This window comes from Pseudophryne corroboree, chromosome 4 (genome assembly GCF_028390025.1).
Source record: "Pseudophryne corroboree isolate aPseCor3 chromosome 4, aPseCor3.hap2, whole genome shotgun sequence".
NCBI classification, from domain to species: Eukaryota; Metazoa; Chordata; class Amphibia; order Anura; family Myobatrachidae; genus Pseudophryne; species Pseudophryne corroboree.
In genome coordinates, this window is record NC_086447.1 from 41,335,540 (window position 1) to 41,353,662 (window position 18,123).

General features: G+C 45.3%; 1 protein-coding gene across 23 annotated transcripts in view; it reads right to left on the bottom strand.

Moving 5' to 3' along the window:
* The window catches only part of OTOF (otoferlin), a 516,469-nt gene that overhangs the window by 309,646 nt on the left and 188,700 nt on the right, over window positions 1–18,123 (bottom strand). For all 23 annotated transcript variants that reach the window (XM_063914989.1, XM_063914999.1, XM_063914996.1 and 20 more), the window contains exon 5: window positions 9,629–9,846. In XM_063914989.1, coding sequence (XP_063771059.1) covers window positions 9,629–9,846 — 218 coding nt within the window. The remainder of the gene's footprint in view (window positions 1–9,628; window positions 9,847–18,123) is intronic.

Sequence of the window (18,123 nt, forward strand, 5' to 3'; positions counted from 1 at the left end):
ATCAATGGTTACTTACCAATTCACCATCGATGGTAACACACATATGGCCAGCCCTATCAGGGCAGCCAGATCTGTGTCCATCTCCTCACATGCTGGGGGCTGCCTCCCGATGCATCTGTAATTAGATTGCGGCCGCATTGGAACTAAGGTTGACCCCCTGGCAGCGCAGCCTGGCAATCTGCACTGCGGCCCGCATCAGCAGCTGGGTCTGAATGACCCCCAAGATCTCCACCTCCGTAACTACAAGTTTCTAAAAAAGAAATATTCTTCCGCACCTGAAAGTTTTACGTTTGCATTATTCCTATAAACCAGCACATATGGGGGGGAAGGGGGGCAGTGGTCCTTTAAGGAGGAGCTTTGGGCCTGAAATGTATGAAATCCCGCTAAACCCTGCAGATGTCTAGCCAGCTGCAACAGGCCGGGCTTCGTTTGATTAAGAGCTGGAGGCTGTTTACCATTCTAAAGCCTAAATCTGCCCAGACCTCCCTCTAGGCCTCTGCTGGCGCTTTCGGCGGCGTCTGGCACCTGAAAGAACATTGCATGGACGCAGAGCAGAAGGAATGGGGAATTAAGCCCAAGTTTGTGGACAGAGAATATTCCCTGCTGGAGCTGTGTAATGTTCTCTCTCATTATCCGGCGCAGGCTGTGTGTGCGTCTCCCTCCCCGCCGTCCTCTGTATTGATCTTCCCTGATTGTGCCGGAGCCCGGCCTGTGTACGCTGTGCCCACTGATTACACTGAAGGCTTCTTATTCAGCGTTTATCTGAGAATAAATCCACCCAGCAGCAGAATAACTGCAGACAGCATAAACTTTCCCTTTCTACCTGTTATTGTACTGGCTGTGCTATGTGTTATGTGTGCGGTGTCTTATTATATAGCTCCAGTAATGTTTCTCACATATGGGACCCGCGGGAGAGGAATGAGGGAATATACTTTAATATTCTCCAAGGGTCACAATTATCAGTGCAGTTACAGCACGAGGGTGACTCGGTTTATTGCTGCTAGAAATCAATTATCTCTTCCATATACCAAAATGGAGGCAGCTGAACAACTAAGGGTTAAATCACTGCTGTGCCGAGCCAGTCTCCCCGTATGCGTGGCTCATACGTGCACGGTGCCAGTGAAAGCGCAGCCTTGGGGAGTTCATTATTATACTGCAATCAACCAAAACTGCTTCAATGTCACGTAGTAGCAAAAAATAAGGTTTAAAAAAATGCAGCATATAGGAGGTGTGGTGACCAGTACATGGTATATATGAGGTGACCAGTACAGGGTATATACTGTATGAGGTGGCCAGTACAGGGTATATATGAGGTGAGGTGACCAGTACATGTTATATATGAGGTGAGGTGACCAGTACAGGGTATATATGAGGTGACCAGTACATGGTATATATGAGGTGACCAGTACAGGGTATATACTGTATGAGGTGACCAGTACAGGGTATATATGAGCCAGGTGAGGTGACCAGTACATGGTATATATGAGGTGAGGTGACCAGTACAGGGTATATATGAGGTGACCAGTAGATGGTATATATGAGGTGACCAGTACAGGGTATATACTGTATGAGGTGACCAGTACAGGGTATATATGAGGTGAGGTGAGGTGACCAGTACATGGTATATATGAGGTGAGGTGACCAGTACAGGGTATATATGAGGTGACCAGAACATGGTATATATGAGGTGACCAGTACAGGGTATATAGGAGGTGAGGTGACCAGTACATGTTATATATGAGGTGAGGTGACCAGTACAGGGTATATATGAGGTGACCAGTAAATGGTATATATGAGGTGACCAGTACAGGGTATATACTGTATGAGGTGACCAGTACAGGGTATATATGAGGTGACCAGTACATGGTATATATGAGGTGACCAGTACAGGGTATATACTGTATGAGGTGACCAGTACAGGGTATATATGAGGTGAGGTGACCAGTACATGGTATATATGAGGTGACCAGTACATGGTATATATGAGGTGACCAGTACATGGTATATACTGTATGAGGTGACCAGTACAGGGTATATATGAGGTGAGGTGACCAGTACATGGTATATATGAGGTGAGGTGACCAGTACAGGGTATATATGAGGTGACCAGTACATGGTATATATGAGGTGACCAGTACAGGGTATATACTGTATGAGGTGACCAGTACAGGGTATATATGAGGTGAGGTAAGGTGACCAGTACATGGTATATATGAGGTGAGGTGACCAGTACAGGGTATATATGAGGTGACCAGAACATGGTATATATGAGGTGACCAGTACAGGGCATATACTGTATGAGGTGACCAGTACAGGGTATATATGAGGTGAGGTGACCAGTACATGGTATATATGAGGTGAGGTGATCGGTACAGGATATATATTAGGTGAGGTTATCGGTATAGGATATATATGAGATGAGGTGATTGGTACATGATATACTGTATATGAGATGAGGTGATGGGTACAGGGTATATATAAGGTGAGATGACCGGTACAGGATATATATGGGGTGAGGTGACCGGTACAGTATATATATGAGGTGGGTGATCGATACATGATATACATGAGATGATGTGACCGGTACAGGATATATATGATGTGAGGTGACCGGTACAGGATATATATGAGGTGTGGTGACCGGTATAGGGTATATGTAAGGTGAGGTGATCAGTACAGGGTATATATGAGGAGAGGTGACCGGTACAGGGTATATATGAGGTGAAGTGATCGGTATAGGGTATATATGAGATGAGGTGACTGGTGCCGGATATATATGAGGTGAGGTGACCTGTACAGGATATATATGAGGTGAGGTGACCTGTACAGGATATATATGAGGTGAGGTGATCGGTACAGGATATATATGAGGTGAGGTGACCGGTGCAGGATATATATGAGGTGAGGTGATCGGTACAGGATATATATGAGGTGAGGTGACCGGTGCAGGGAGTCATGATCCATGCCATATCTCCTTTCTGCCTCTAGGTGTCACTCTCTGCCCCCTGGTCTGTCTAGCAGTTTCCACTCTGTGACCTTGCACGGTTGATTACCTAGTTATGTGCATCTGTGGTTGCACCTGTGAAGCTGCTATTTATCCCCTGCTCACAAGCACTCCTATGCCAGTTCATCAAATCTACCTTTGAGGCTGCAATCTCTCAGCTCATCGTTAATGGACTACTGAGTAGCTGGCCTGCATTCTCCCAGTACTCAGGTAACCTGCATAGCTGACCTGCATTCTCCCAGTACTCTGCTATCCTGCATAGCTGACCTGCATTTTCTCAGCTCATCGTTAACGGACTACTGAGTAGCTGGCCTGCATTCTCCCAGTACTCAGGTAACCTGCATAGCTGACCTGCATTCTCTCAGCTCATGGTTAATGGACTACTGAGTAGCTGGCCTGCATTCTCCCAGTACTCCGGAAACCTGCATAGCTGACCTGCATTCTCCCAGTACTCGGGTAACCTGCATAGCTGACCTGCATTCTCCCAGTACTATGCTATCCTGCATAGCTGACCTGCATTCTCCCAGTACCCTGCTATCCTGCATAGCTGACCTGCTTTGTCCCGGCTCTTCACTAATGGTCCACTCATGGTAACTACAAGTAACAGAGTAGCTGGCCTGCATTCTCCCAGCACTCTGGTATCCTGCATGTTCACATCTACTTGCTTACATATCTGGTCTCTTATCTGTAGATAATACAGTTTATGCCTATGGATCCTGTTATTTTGCATTTATAAATCTATACATTCCTTTTGTCTCCGTATACCTCATTTCATGTAACACACACTCTCTCTCTCTCTCTCTCTCTCTCTCTCTCTCTCTCTCTCTCTCTCTCTCTCTCTCTCTCTCTCTCTCTCTCTCTCTCTCTCTCTCTCTCGTGACCGGTCCAGAATATATATGAGGTGAGGTGACCGGTACAGGATATAGATAAGCGGAAGTGACCGTTACTGGGTATATATCAGGTGAGGTAAACGGTACAGGGTATGTATCAGGTGAGGTGATCGGTGCAGGATATGTATGAGGTGAGGTGACCGGTACAGGGTATATATGAGGTGAGGTCAGTGGCGGTTCTTGCCACGGGCAAGCAGGACTTTTGCCCGGGGCGCCGCCTTCCGGAGGGCGCTGCACCGTGGCAAGATCCGCCACTGCTGCCCGCTGTGTCCCCCGTCCGCCTCCGCTGCCCGCTGCCGTCCCCGTCCTCGGCGCCTCCTGTGAAGGGAACTAGACGCTATGCGTCTAGTTTCCCTTCGTGGAGAGTAACTGCTGAGCGGTGCGCGATGACGTCATCGCGCACCGCACAGCAAAGGTCCTCTCCACGAAGGGAACTAGACGCATAGCGTCTAGTTTCTCTTCGTGGAGAGGACCTTTTGCTGTGCGGTGCGCGATGACGTCATCGCGCACCGCTCAGCATTCAAGCGGCGCTTTCAATGTACAGGGGGCGTGACTCACCACGCCCCCTGTATTAGGCCACGCCCCTTTCCTGCCCGGGGCGCTCTGCGCCCTTGAACCGGCCCTGGGTGAGGTGACCGGTCCAGAATATATATGAGGTGAGGTTACCGGTACAGGATATAGATAAGTGGAAGTGACCGTTACTGGGTATATATCAGGTGAGGTGATCGGTGCAGGGTATGTGATCGGTGCAGGGTATGTATGAGGTGAGGTGATCGGTGCAGGGTATGTATGAGGTGAGGTGATCGGTGCAGGGTATGTATGAGGTGAGGTGATCGGTGCAGGGTATGTATGAGGTGAGGTGATCGGTGCAGGGTATATATGAGGTGAGGTGACCGGTACAGAATATATATGAGGGGAGGTGACCGGTACAGGATATAGATAAGCGGAAGTGACCGTTACTGGGTATATATGAGGTGAGGTGACCGGTACAGGGTATATATGAGGTGAGGTGACCGGTACAGAATATATATGAGGTGAGGTGACCGGTACAGGATATAGATAAGCGGAAGTGACCGTTACTGGGTATATATGAGGTGAGGTAACCGGTACAGGATATAGATGAGTGGAAGTGACTGGCACAGGATATATAAGAGGTAAGGTGACCGGTACAGGATATAGATGAGTGGAAGTGACTGGCACAGGATATATAAGAGGTAAGGTGACCGGTACAGGATATAGATGAGTGGAAGTGACTGGCACAGGATATATAAGAGGTAAGGTGACCGGTACAGGATATAGATGAGCGAAAGTGGCCGGTACAGGGTATATTTGAGGTGAGGTGGCCAGTACAGGATATATATGAGATGAGACTTTTGAGCGCTGGATAATCTCTGGCACATATAGGAAACGCTGATAACATCTTATCTTCTGCTTCCTGGACCCACATCATCTGCAAGTCAGGCTGTAGCTGTGTCTGACTGTACAATCCTATGGCCACATCTCTCTGGATCTACCATCTCAGCTTCCATCAGTATAACATAAATAAGTGAAAATATCCCCCCCCCCCCTCCCTTATCCGAGTCCTTAGATTCATGTGAATATAATATAAATAAATCATTACTGACCTACTAACGCCCGACCAACACTCTCTTACGTCAGCCGTTGTTGTAGGAAAGGTCCCCTAAGGTACAGTATGTTGTGATCTGCTGAGGAACGGCTGAGTATCAAAATAATAAGAAAATAATATAACAGTAGCTAAATCCTAAAAAGCTTTTCCACAAACCTGTGCATCGTGGCTACAAACTCACAGATATATTAAACAAATGATTTCCCTACAGCCAAGCTCTAATCTCAGTAGGTAGGATCTGTTAGTTATGGATAAACTATATATTTGTGCGGACATAGGCCCTCATTCCGAGTTGTTCACTCGTTAGTTATTTTCGCAATGGAGCGATTAGTCGCAAACTGCGCATGCGCAATGTTCGCAGTGCGTCTGCGCCAAGTAAATTTGCAAAAAAGTTTGGTATTTTACTCACGGCTTAACGATTAAATTTCTTCGTTCTGGTGATCGGAGTGAGATTGACAGGAAGTGGGTGTTTCTGGGCGGAAACTGGCCGTTTTATGGGTGTGTGTGAAAAAACGCTGCCGTTTCTGGGTAAAACGCGGGAGTGGCTGGAGAAACGGGGGAGTGTCTGGGCGAACGCTGGGTGTGTTTGTGACGTCAAACCAGGAACGAAACTGACTGAACTGATCGCAGTGGCAGAGTAAGTCTCGAGCTACTCAGAAACTGCAAAGAAATTTCTTTTCGCAATTCTGCGAATCTTTCGTTCGCAATTCGGCAAAGCTAAGATTCACTCCCAGTAGGCAGCGGCTAAGCGTGTGCAAAGCTGCTAAAAGCAGCTAGCGAGCGAACAACTCGGAATGAGGGCCGTAGGCCCTCATTCCGAGTTGTTCGCTCGCTAGCTACTTTTAGCAGAAATGCAAACACAAAGCCGCTGCCCTCTTGGAGTGTATCTTAGCATAGCAGAATTGCTAACGAAAGATTAGCAATTCTGCTATTAAGTATTTCCTTGCAGTTTCTGAGTAGCTCCAGACCTACTCCTAGATTGCGATCACCTCAGTCCATTTAGTTCCTGGTTTGACGTCACAAACACGCCCAGCGTTCGGCCAGCCACTCCCCCGTTTCTCCATCCACTCCTGCGTTTTTACCTGGCACGCCTGCGTTTTTTAGCACACTCCCTGAAAACGGCCAGTTACCACCCAGAAACACCCACTTCCTGTTAATCACACTACGATCAGCAGAGCGATTGAAAAGCTTCGTTCACCCGTGAGTAAAATAGGATAGTTTTGTGTAAAAATACTTAGCGCGAGCAGCGAGCGAACAACTCGGAATGAGGGCCATAAAGCAATCGGTCTTTAAAGCCTGTTCTGTAATGCATCTCGGTGACAGCCATCTGTGTGTGACTGACTTTCATACACTTCATACAGTAACATCTAGACTGCGGCCCTGATAATAACACAATGCCCAGGCTTTCATAGTCACGTTCTCCCCTCTGTGCTGGGAAATGCAGCTTCCTCTGATTTATATCCCACATCGGTCAGTGATGGGTTTCTCCTTCAGGATTTAGGGGTCTATTCATGAACCAATGAAAAGTGTGGAGAAGTGAGCCAGTGCAGAAGTTGCCCATGGCAACCAATCAGCTGTTGCGTAGAATTTTATAGAATGCATTTTATAAAGATTACCTCAACACCGATTGGTTGCCACTGGCAACTACTCCACTGGCTCACTTCTCCACATTTTTCACTGCTTCATGAATAGACCCCTTAGAGAGATCTCTCTTGTTAGCACACAGACTCTCCGCCGGCTGTCACGCACGGCCACAACCAGAAGACTGGACTGACAGAATGGGATTGGAGACTCTGCCAACTATGGACTATAGAGTCCTTCTTTGAATATTAGTCATGCGGAGTGCTAGAAAAAAACGGGGTACGGTAAGAAGTCAGAGACAGCAGCCCAGCAGCTGTTCAGTATAAGGGTAATGTCTGGCTGAACGTTTTGGACCTTAGACGCAGGTGCAGAAGAGAAACCATTGGCTCTTTGCGTGAATATCCGCACAGCGTGCAGGGTGACTAGATGTAGGTGAGGGGAATCCTCAGATTACATTTGGTTAAAGGAAGAACTCAGACCTTGCTGGAGTTGGTTGCAGATTCACACCTGATAGTTCTGTAGTGCAGAGAGTCCTAACGCTAAACCCACTCATTACTCTAACCCGGGCATGGGCCTGCTGTGCTTTATAGTAAGCCATATGCCTCTGCTACCACCTGACCCTCATCATAGGCCCACCTAATGCTAACATCAGCTGACTCTCAGCCTCTGCTACCCCGAGACAAAGGCAGACTGTCAGGGCTGTAGAGAGCAAAGTCGGGTTTGGGCAAGGGGGCAATCCTGGGGGCATGGAAACGCCCGCTCAAAAGAAAACATAAGAACTACTAAGTGTGCCCCCGCGCAGCTGAGGAGAGGGGTATTCCTTACCCCGACATAGCTGGCCTAGGCCCCCTCTGGGCCCAATGGTATGATATGGTCATCAGCAACTGATGTTTTCAAAACATCAATGGCCTACGGATGATGGCAAGTGGTTTTCCATTGATGGAGCAGCACTGATGTCATACCATCGATGGTGGCGCCCAATGGTAAGAAAACTTCAGCAGCAGCCATTGATGTCTAAACCATTAATGATTTTCTTCCTTTGGTTTAAAACCATTGACCATCAATATAAAGCCTTTGATGGCCATCACTACCCCTTAAACAAGCCCAGGCCTAATACATAACAGTGGCACCCACAGTGCTACAGCCAGCGACACGGCCCTTCCTTTGCTGAACACTGACCTTGTATCTTACTCGGATGTCTCCACTTTCCCTGGAACCTTCGTCCCTATGCTAGAGTCAAATGTACAGATATACAATGTTCCTCCTCACAGAACCCCCTCATTTACCTTCAGGTACTGTATATCCTCTGCACAATGGATTCCCATTACGTCACCCCCTGTACAATGCCTCCCTCACTATAGCACCAGTTTCACCCTTTGTCTCCAGCTGTTGGTATAAAGAGGGAATCCTGGAATACTATTATATTTATAGCCCAGCAGGACATTAATAATAACATCTGTGATATGTAAGGACTGCAATGTGGTGATGCTCTGTATGCAGAATTTCAGATACAGTTTCCTGGCTCTGTCCAGCCAAAGACAATCAGCATAGAGCTTAAGATAATGACGGTACAATTCTACAATATCTGGGGTCTCCTGTACGTTTTTCGTTTCAGTACTCTTAACCACTGAGCCATTATGTTCACACTATTTAATCAAGGAGTCTGGGTGTGCTTCAGAGACGTATGTAAACCAGATGTTTGTGGGGCTGCGCATGTTCTGGCCACGTTCCTCGTACGGTGCAGAACGAGTCCTGTACGATCGCACACGGTGCTCCCATTTGGGGGTGGGGATGTATAGCGCACACATATTCTGCAGCGATGTGCAGTGCCAGCCATTCACATCAGTCCCTGCCCAGAGGAGCTTACAATCTATCTTCCCTATCACATGGACACACGCGGGTTATTTTTTATCATTGCTATAACAATTTATACCCTTATTTATTTACACATGGTGGCGGCCATTCCTCGTATCATGCGCGTTTGCCTTTTCTCTCCTGGTAGACCGTGATGTTAGCTCTGACATTCATGCCTGGTGTTTCCAGTTATTTCCCTGCACTGTAATGAAGGCATGTTATACACCATCGCCCCAGTATACAGCACTGTGGAACGTCATGCTAAATGATTATAATAATATAATAATACTTAATTGACTCTCGCTGTATAAACATATGATCATCGAATACGGAAGGGGTCTATTCATGAAGCAGTGAAAGGTGTGGAGAAGTGAGCCAGTGGAGAAGTTGCCCATGTCAACCAATCAGCATTGAAGTAACATTTATAATTTGCATACTATACAATTGTACGGAGCAGCTGATTGGTTGCGATGGGAAACTTCTCCACTGGCTCACTTCTCCACACTTTTCACTGCTTCATGAATAGACCCCTAAATGTTAGAGGGTGTTGTGCACATTGGATAATGATTGTCCTTGAAGGATAAAATGAAATAATCCCTATTTATGGTCCCCTCTGATAGACAAGGTTCCTTGTAGGCAGTTTGGAACTTGGAGGTGGTCTCTCTACGTTACCTCCTGAAGGTCCTCTCCCCGGAGTGCAGACTTTGGTGGGATCTGCCAGGAGACACGGCGGAGTTTTGGCTGTGACCGGAAAGCAAGCTGTCCGTCTCCAAGTGGTAATTGTTGTCCACTTCCGACCTCATATTTGAATTGTCCAAAAATTCGCCATCGTTCCACGCACCCACTGAACCGTCCATCGTCTGATACCGGAGCTCAATGCTGACGCTGGTCTGGAAGACATAACGGGAAGCAGTGTAAGAGAAACGCAGATTTCCAAACAATTCATCTTCTTCTGTTCACTTTCCTTAGCAATACTTTATCCACCACCCTCCTGCAACCACATCGGGAATTCTACCCATTGGCACATAACATTGTCTATTATTATTATTATTATTATTATTATCATTATTATCAATATTATTATTATTATTATAGCACTCGGTCATTTCCCCTCCATCCTTTTCACCCATCCGTACCCTGTCCCCCTTCTTTCCGATCCTTCTTGCCCAATCTCTTTTACCACTTCAAACACAGCACTTCACAGAGACTATTTGCCCGTTCACATCAGTGGTGGAATGCTAGCGCCCAGTGAGCCACTTTGGTAAGCAGAAATGGCGCTTCGGGATGAACCGAATATTTGGCCGTTCACATCAGTCCCTGTCCCGGTGGAGCTTATACTCTATGGGGGCTATTTAGAGATTGACGCAGCCGCTGCGTTTGCATGAAGCGGACGCGTCCGTCGGCCATAGTGCACGACCCGTCAGGATGCGATGGCAGGGGTCATCCTCAAATAAATTGCGAACGCATCTTGGGGTGGCGCAAAACACATGCTGGGCATCCTTGCCCTGTGCTAAGCTGCCCCCAGCATGTGAGTAGATGGACGCAGATCTTGCTGCGAAAGCCAGATCTGCATTCATCTCTGATTAACCCCCTGTATTCCCTACCACATGTGCACCGGAGAGGAAACCGGAGCCCTTGGAGGAAACCCACGCATGCCAGGGGAGAACATACAAACTACACGCAGTTGGGACTGGTGGGAATCGTCACCAAAGCTTCAGTGCTTTGAGGCAATACTAACCATTACACCTACAGTGCTGCCCATAAATATATGTTCCCAAATATATTGTATGAAAGTTTTACCACCACCACCTATAACAGTCCATGGACCAGTAGCTAGGAAAGTGAGCGCACATAGGGGGTAATTCAGAGTTGATTGCAGCAGAATTTGTTAGCAGTTGGGCAGAACCATGGGGGTCATTCCGACCCGATCGCTCCCTGCAGTTTTTCGCAGCGCAGCGTTCGAGTCGGATCTGCGCATGCGCCGCAGTGCGCCGGCGCATGCAGGGCGGCCAAAGGCCGTTGTATTGTAGCAATCGCCTCTGCCAGATTGACAGGCAGAGGCGGTCGCTGCGTGGGAGGGGGCTGGACGGCGTTAAGCCACCATTTAGGGGGCGCAGGCGTGGCCGGACCGTTGGGGGGGCGGGCCGCGGCGGCTGCCACCCGGGCAGCGAGGAGGTTATCCCGGGCCAGCTGCAGGAGCTGCGCTAGCCGGGAGTTACTCCTGAAATGCAAAAGCATCGCCGTTGTGCGATGCTTTTGCATTTCTGCGAGGGGCGGACTAGCCCTGTGCTGGGCGTCCCCCCGCATGTCTGAGTGCCTGATCATAGCTGTGCTAAATTTAGCACAGCTATGATCAACTCGGAATGACCCCCCATGTGCACTGCAGGGGGGTGCAGATGTAACATGTGCAGAGAGAGTTAGATTTGGGTGGGGTGTGTTCAAACTGAAATCTAAATTGCAGTGTAAAAATAAAGCAGCCAGTATTTACCCTGCACAGAAACAATATACCCCACCCAAATCTAACTCTCTCTGCACATGTTACATCTGCCCCACCTGCAGTGCAACATGGTTTTGCCCAACTGCTACGATCAGGTCTGAATTACCCCCATAAAACGAAGAACAGCTACATATATTTCTCCATAATCAGTTAAATACATCTCACATTTTTTCCAATCTAGTAAAAAATAAATATTTGATTGAATGTTTGTGGTCTTGTTATCAGGCTAAAAAGTGAGTTTCAGTCATTAATAAGCACATTAATTAATTAATGCAATCCATCCAGAGCTGTGAAAGGTGTTTTCCCCTCGAATAATGTCTTGTACAGTATAATGGACCTGAGAACGGCCCCTGGGGGACATGGAGCTGGCCAGCCACTAGGTTTAATTCTGTTTAAAGCTCAAGATTTCATTTTCAGTCACAAGAAAGGTCACTTATGAGCTACTGATATACCCACCAGCTGTTTTTATATTTTACAGAAAAGCTCTTATTTGTCAGCATTATTCATTCCAAGATGCACAGCCCACGGCCAGTCCTTGTAGCCAACGCTGAGATGCACCTTTATTGCGGCCAGGGCCGTCTTTTCATACGGGCTCAATGGGCAGTTGCCCAAGTGCCCCAGGAGTAAAAGAGCATGAGGCTCATAGCTGAGTTTCCCCTTTCCAGGGGTACCAGATTTTTTTAAAATCAGCCCTGGGGAACCGGAGATATCTAACTTCAAAGCAGTGGTCCCTATCCGAGCCTGTTAATTACTCTTCCCAGCCAGATATCTCGGGTTCTGACTGACTTAGAGTTTTTCTGAGGGTATACGCCAAAAGCTGGGACTCTCCCCTTTCGGTGGACACTGGCAGCTTGTCTCTACTATTCCTAGAACCAGAGATAGCAGTCTTCCAGCAGCTGGTCCCTGGAGGTATGCAGTTTCATATTTTCGCCGGTGGATTGCTCTGGCTCCTGAACTCTGATCCCCAGTAACTCCTGGAAGGTGGGACTCTCTAGTTTTTTTTTTCCCATTGAAAGCTAAGAAAACTATTTCCAGGAACTGGAGATATCTGCAGTCAAGCAATTGCCCTCCTACTGGAAAATTATTAATATTAAGCCTACTCCACTATCCACCCCTCCCCTGCGTATTAAACACCCCCTACCACCCTGAAAGTCATGTACCGGGGCCCCTTCATTCAGCCCAATGCCCCCTTCTACAGTTTAGTGTTCTCACTCCCGCCCCATCTCCCATCTGTGCAGTAAAGGAGTAATTAGCAGAAATTACTGATCCAGATCCTACATGCTGAGTGGAAGATAGAACACAACCTTACACCTGTGGGACATCAAAGCTGCTGCGGATAGCACCCCTCACTCCACTGCTGGAGGATGGTCTGGGGCCCCAGTGCATTGCTTTGCCCAGGGGCCTACACTGCTTTTAAGACTGCCCTGATTGCGGCAGGTCCAGCTGGAGATGCACATATTGGACACAGTAGCACCATCAGCGAGTAGGACAACCCATCTCATTCGCTTCCACATTTATGTTTTTCTCCTAATAAACTGCTTGGTCACCACTCCATAAAAAAAAAAAGTGAACTTTATTTTGCAATGGTTGAACTACTAAACGCTAAATAAAATGCATGTTTCTGCACAAAATGCACCTGGAAAGGGTGTGGTATGTTTCGTCGACATTCAGCATGTCAACACAAGAATGTCTTCCACGTCCGCCAGGGATGACCTAATGACTTTTGGTGGATCCTGCAGAAAATTTTAGTAACCCTAGCACCTAACCCTCCGCCTTGTACCTATCCTTAACCTATCCACCCATAGCCTAAGCCTAACCCCCCCTAGTGCCTAACACTCACCTGGGCTGGAAAGCAGGGCATTAGCAGTATCTCTGGAGGGTGGCCAATTGGCGAAGCTCTGTGTTTGGAGGATTCCAAAGCTCTCTCCTTGTGGCAATTCCTGTCTGCCGAGATTTTTTTTATAAGGTTTTTCAAGTTTACAATGAGTTATTAGCATATACGATTTAAACATTGGAGTGTACTCATCAGTATACCTTCCACATTGGAGTGTACTCATTGTTATACCTTCCACATTGGAGTATACTCATAAGTATACCTTCCACATTGGAGTGTACTCATTAGTATACCTTCTACATTGGAGTGTACTCATTAGTATACCTTCCACATTGGAGTGTACTCATTGGTATACCTTCTACATTGGAGTGTACTCAGTGGTATACCTTCCACATTGGAGTGTACTCATTGGTATACCTTCCACATTGGAGTGTACTCATTGGTATACCTTCCACATTGGAGTGTACTCATTGGTATACCTTCCACATTGGAGTGTACTCATTGGTATACCTTCCACATTGGAGTGTACTCATTAGTATATCTTCCCCATTGGAGTGCACTCATTAGTATACCTTCCACATTGGAGTGTACTCATTAGTATACCTTCCACATTGGAGTGTACTCATTTGTATACCTTCCACATTGGAGTGTACTCATTGGTATACCTTCTACATTGGAGTGTACTCAGTGGTATACCTTCCACATTGGAGTGTACTCATTGGTATACCTTCCACATTGGAGTGTACTCATTAGTATACCTTCTACATTGGAGTGTACTCATTAGTATACCTTCCACATTGGAGTGTACTCATTGGTATACCTTCTACATTGGAGTGTACTCAGTGGTATACCTTCCACATTGGAGTGTACTCATTAGTATACCTTCTACATTGGAGTGTACTCATTAGTATACCTTCCACATTGGAGTGTACTCATTGGTATACCTTCTACATTGGAGTGTACTCAGTGGTATACCTTCCACATTGGAGTGTACTCATTGGTATACCTTCCACATTGGAGTGTACTCATTGGTATACCTTCCACATTGGAGTGTACTCATTGGTATACCTTCCACATTGGAGTGTACTCATTGGTATACCTTCCACATTGGAGTGTACTCATTAGTATATCTTCCCCATTGGAGTGCACTCATTAGTATACCTTCCACATTGGAGTGTACTCATTAGTATACCTTCCACATTGGAGTGTACTCATTTGTATACCTTCCACATTGGAGTGTACTCATTTGTATACCTTCCACATTGGAGTGTACTCATTAGTATACCTTCCACATTGTAGTGTACTCATTAGTATACCTTCCACATTGGAGTGTACTCATTAGTATACCTTCCAAATTGGAGTGTACTCATTAGTATACCTTCCACATTGGAGTGTACTCATTAGTATACCTTCCAAATTGGAGTGTACTCATTAGTATACCTTCCACATTGGATACTTAATTATAACTACTTAGTTCAACTAATTGAGGAACCAACTAGGTACAATGCAATCTTAGACCTGGTATTAACAAACAATGGGGATTTGGTATCAGGTATTATAGTAGGGGAACCCATAGGAAACAGCGACCACAATATGGTCACATTCAATATCAGCTTTCATAAACAGCCCTATACTGGCTCAACTAAGACTAAACTTTAGCAAAGCGAATTTTGAAAAGATGAGGGTACTTTTCAGGGATATTGAATGGGAAGGTTTGTTTTTAGGAAAAAATACTACGGAGAAATGGGAGGTACTAAAATTCCTGCTAGCTAAAAATACACTCAAATTTATTCCTACGAGCAGGAAAAAAAGGAATAAAAATCATAAACCGATGTGGCTTAACAAAAAGATAGAGGAACTTATGGGCAAGAAAAGGCGAGCATTTAAAAAATACAAATCTGACGGGGAAGCAGAGTCATTTCAGCCCTTCTAAGGAATGTAACAAAATATGCAAAAAGGAAATAAGAGCGGCTAAAGTTGAAACTGAAAAACTAGTAGCAAAGGAAAGCAAAGCGAATCCGAAAAAATTATTTAAATACATTAATAGCAAGAGATTAAAGAAGGAGAGTATAGGCCCTTTAAAAGACAAGTTGGGAGTCTTAAGCAAAAATGATAATGACATAGCGGACACACTAAATGAGTTTTTTTCAACAGTATTTACTAGAGAGGACCCAATTCAGGGACTAACACACAATCTCAATAATGAGAATATCCCACTGATAGGTACTTATTTAAGCGAGGAAGTAGTCTGTGACCGATTAAAACATTTAAAGATTAATAAGTCACCAGGTCCCGATGGTATTCACCCAAGGGTTCTAATGAAGCTTCACTCTGAACTTGCAAAACCACTATTTTTGATCTTTAAGGATTCAGTAATATCAGGTATGGTTCCCAAAGACTGGCGTATAGCGGAAGTAGTGCCTATATTCAAAAAGGGATGTAAAGCTGAACCAGGTAATTATAGACCAGTTAGTCTTGCATCTATACTGGGGAAAGTATTGGAAGGTATTCTAAGAGATAGTATTCAGAAGTTCCTTGACGTCAATAAGGTCATTAAAAGGAATCAACATGGGTTTATGAAGGACAGATCCTGTCAACCAACTTAGTTGGCTTTTATGAAACAGTAAGCGCAAACCTAGATCAGGGTAAAGAGGTAGATGTAATCTTTTTAGATTTTGCCAAAGCATTCGACACTGTACCACACATGAGACTTATCTACAAGCTACAAGAATCAGGGCTAGGGAGCACAATATGCACTTGGGTCAAAAACTGGTTAGATAATAGGGAGCAGCGCGTTGTGGTTAATGGATCTTTTTCAACTTGGACTGAAGTGCTAAGTGGTGTGCCGCAAGGCTCAGTATTAGGACCGCTATTGTTCAATATTTTCATTAACGTCCTAACAGAAGGTCTAGAGAGCATGGTGTCAATTTTTGGAGATGATACCAAATTGTGTAAAGTTATAAATGCGGAGGGGGATGCTGAGTCGCTTCAGAATGACTTAGTTAAATTAGAAGCTCGGACAGCAAAATGGAGAATGCGCTTCAATACAGACAAGTGTAAGGTAATGCACTGTGGTAACAAGAACAAAAATAACACCTACCTACTAAATGGGGTAAAATTAGGGGATTCTGTACTGGAAAAGGACTTAGGTGTCATCATAGATAGCAAACTAAGCAGTAATACCCAAAGTAGGACTGCAGCAAAGAAGGCTAATAAGATATTAACATGCATAAAACGGGTAATTGATGCTAGGGACGAGAATATTATACTCCCGTTATATAAATCACTTGTGCGGCCACACCTTGAATACTGTGTACAATTCTGGGCACCTTACTACAAAAAGGATATCCTGGAGCTAGAAAAGGTTCAAAGGAGGGCGAACAAACGAATTAAGGGTATGGATTTGCTGGAATACGAGGAAAGGCTTGAAAGACTAGGCATGTTTACACTGGAAAAGAGGAGATTAAGAGGGGACATGATCAACAATTACAAATATATAAGGGGACAATATACAGATCTTGCGCAGGACCTGTTTTTGGCTAGATCAACACAGAGAACTCGTGGACACTCGCTCAGGTTAGAGGAGAGGAGATTCTGCACAATACGGCGTAAATGCTTTTTTACGGTAAGGACGATATGTGTTTGGAATTCCCTGCCTGAGGGAGTTGTAATGGGCGACTCAGTCAACACCTTTAAGAATGGGTTAGATAAATTCCTAATGGATAAGGATATCCAGGGTTACGGGGCATAGTCACGCATTAGTATACCTTCCACATTGGAGTGTACTCATTAGTATACCTTCTACATTGGAGTGTACTCATTAGTATACCTTCCACATTGGAGTGTACTCATTGGTATACCTTCCACATCGGAGTATACTTATTAGTATACCTTCCACATTGGAGTGTATTCATTAGTATATCTTCCACATTGGAGTGTACTCATTAGTAAACCTTCCACATTGGAGTATACTCATTAGTATACCTTCCACATTGGAGTGTACTCATTAGTATACCTTCTACATTGGAGTGTACTCATTAGTATACCTTCCACATTGGAGTGTACTCATTAGTATACCTTCCACATTGGAGTGTACTCATTAGTATACCTTCCACATTGGAGTGTACTCATTAGTATACCTTCCACATTGGAGTGTACTCATTGGTATATCTTCCACATTGGAGTGTACTCAGTGGTATATCTTCCACATTGGAGTGCACTCATTAGTATACCTTCCACATTGGAGTGTACTCATTAGTATACCTTCCACATTGGAGTGTACTCATTAGTATACCTTCCACATTGGAGTGTACTCATTAGTATACCTTCTACATTGGAGTGTACTCATTAGTATACCTTCCACATTGGAGTGTACTCATTGGTATACCTTCCACATTGGAGTATACTCATTAGTATACCTTCCACATTGGAGTGTATTCATTAGTATATCTTCCACATTGGAGTGTACTCATTAGTATACCTTCCACATTGGAGTATACTCATTAGTATACCTTCCACATTGGAGTGTACTCATTAGTATACCTTCTACATTGGAGTGTACTAATTAGTATACCTTCCACATTGGAGTGTACTCATTGGTATACCTTCCACATTGGAGTGTACTCATTGGTATACCTTCCACATTGGAGTGTACTCATTGGTATACCTTCCACATTGGAGTGTACTCATTGGTATACCTTCCACATTGGAGTGTACTCAGTGGTATATATTCCACATTGGAGTGCACTCATTAGTATACCTTCCACATTGGAGTGTACTCATTAGTATACCTTCCACATTGGAGTGTACTCATTAGTATACCTTCCACATTGGAGT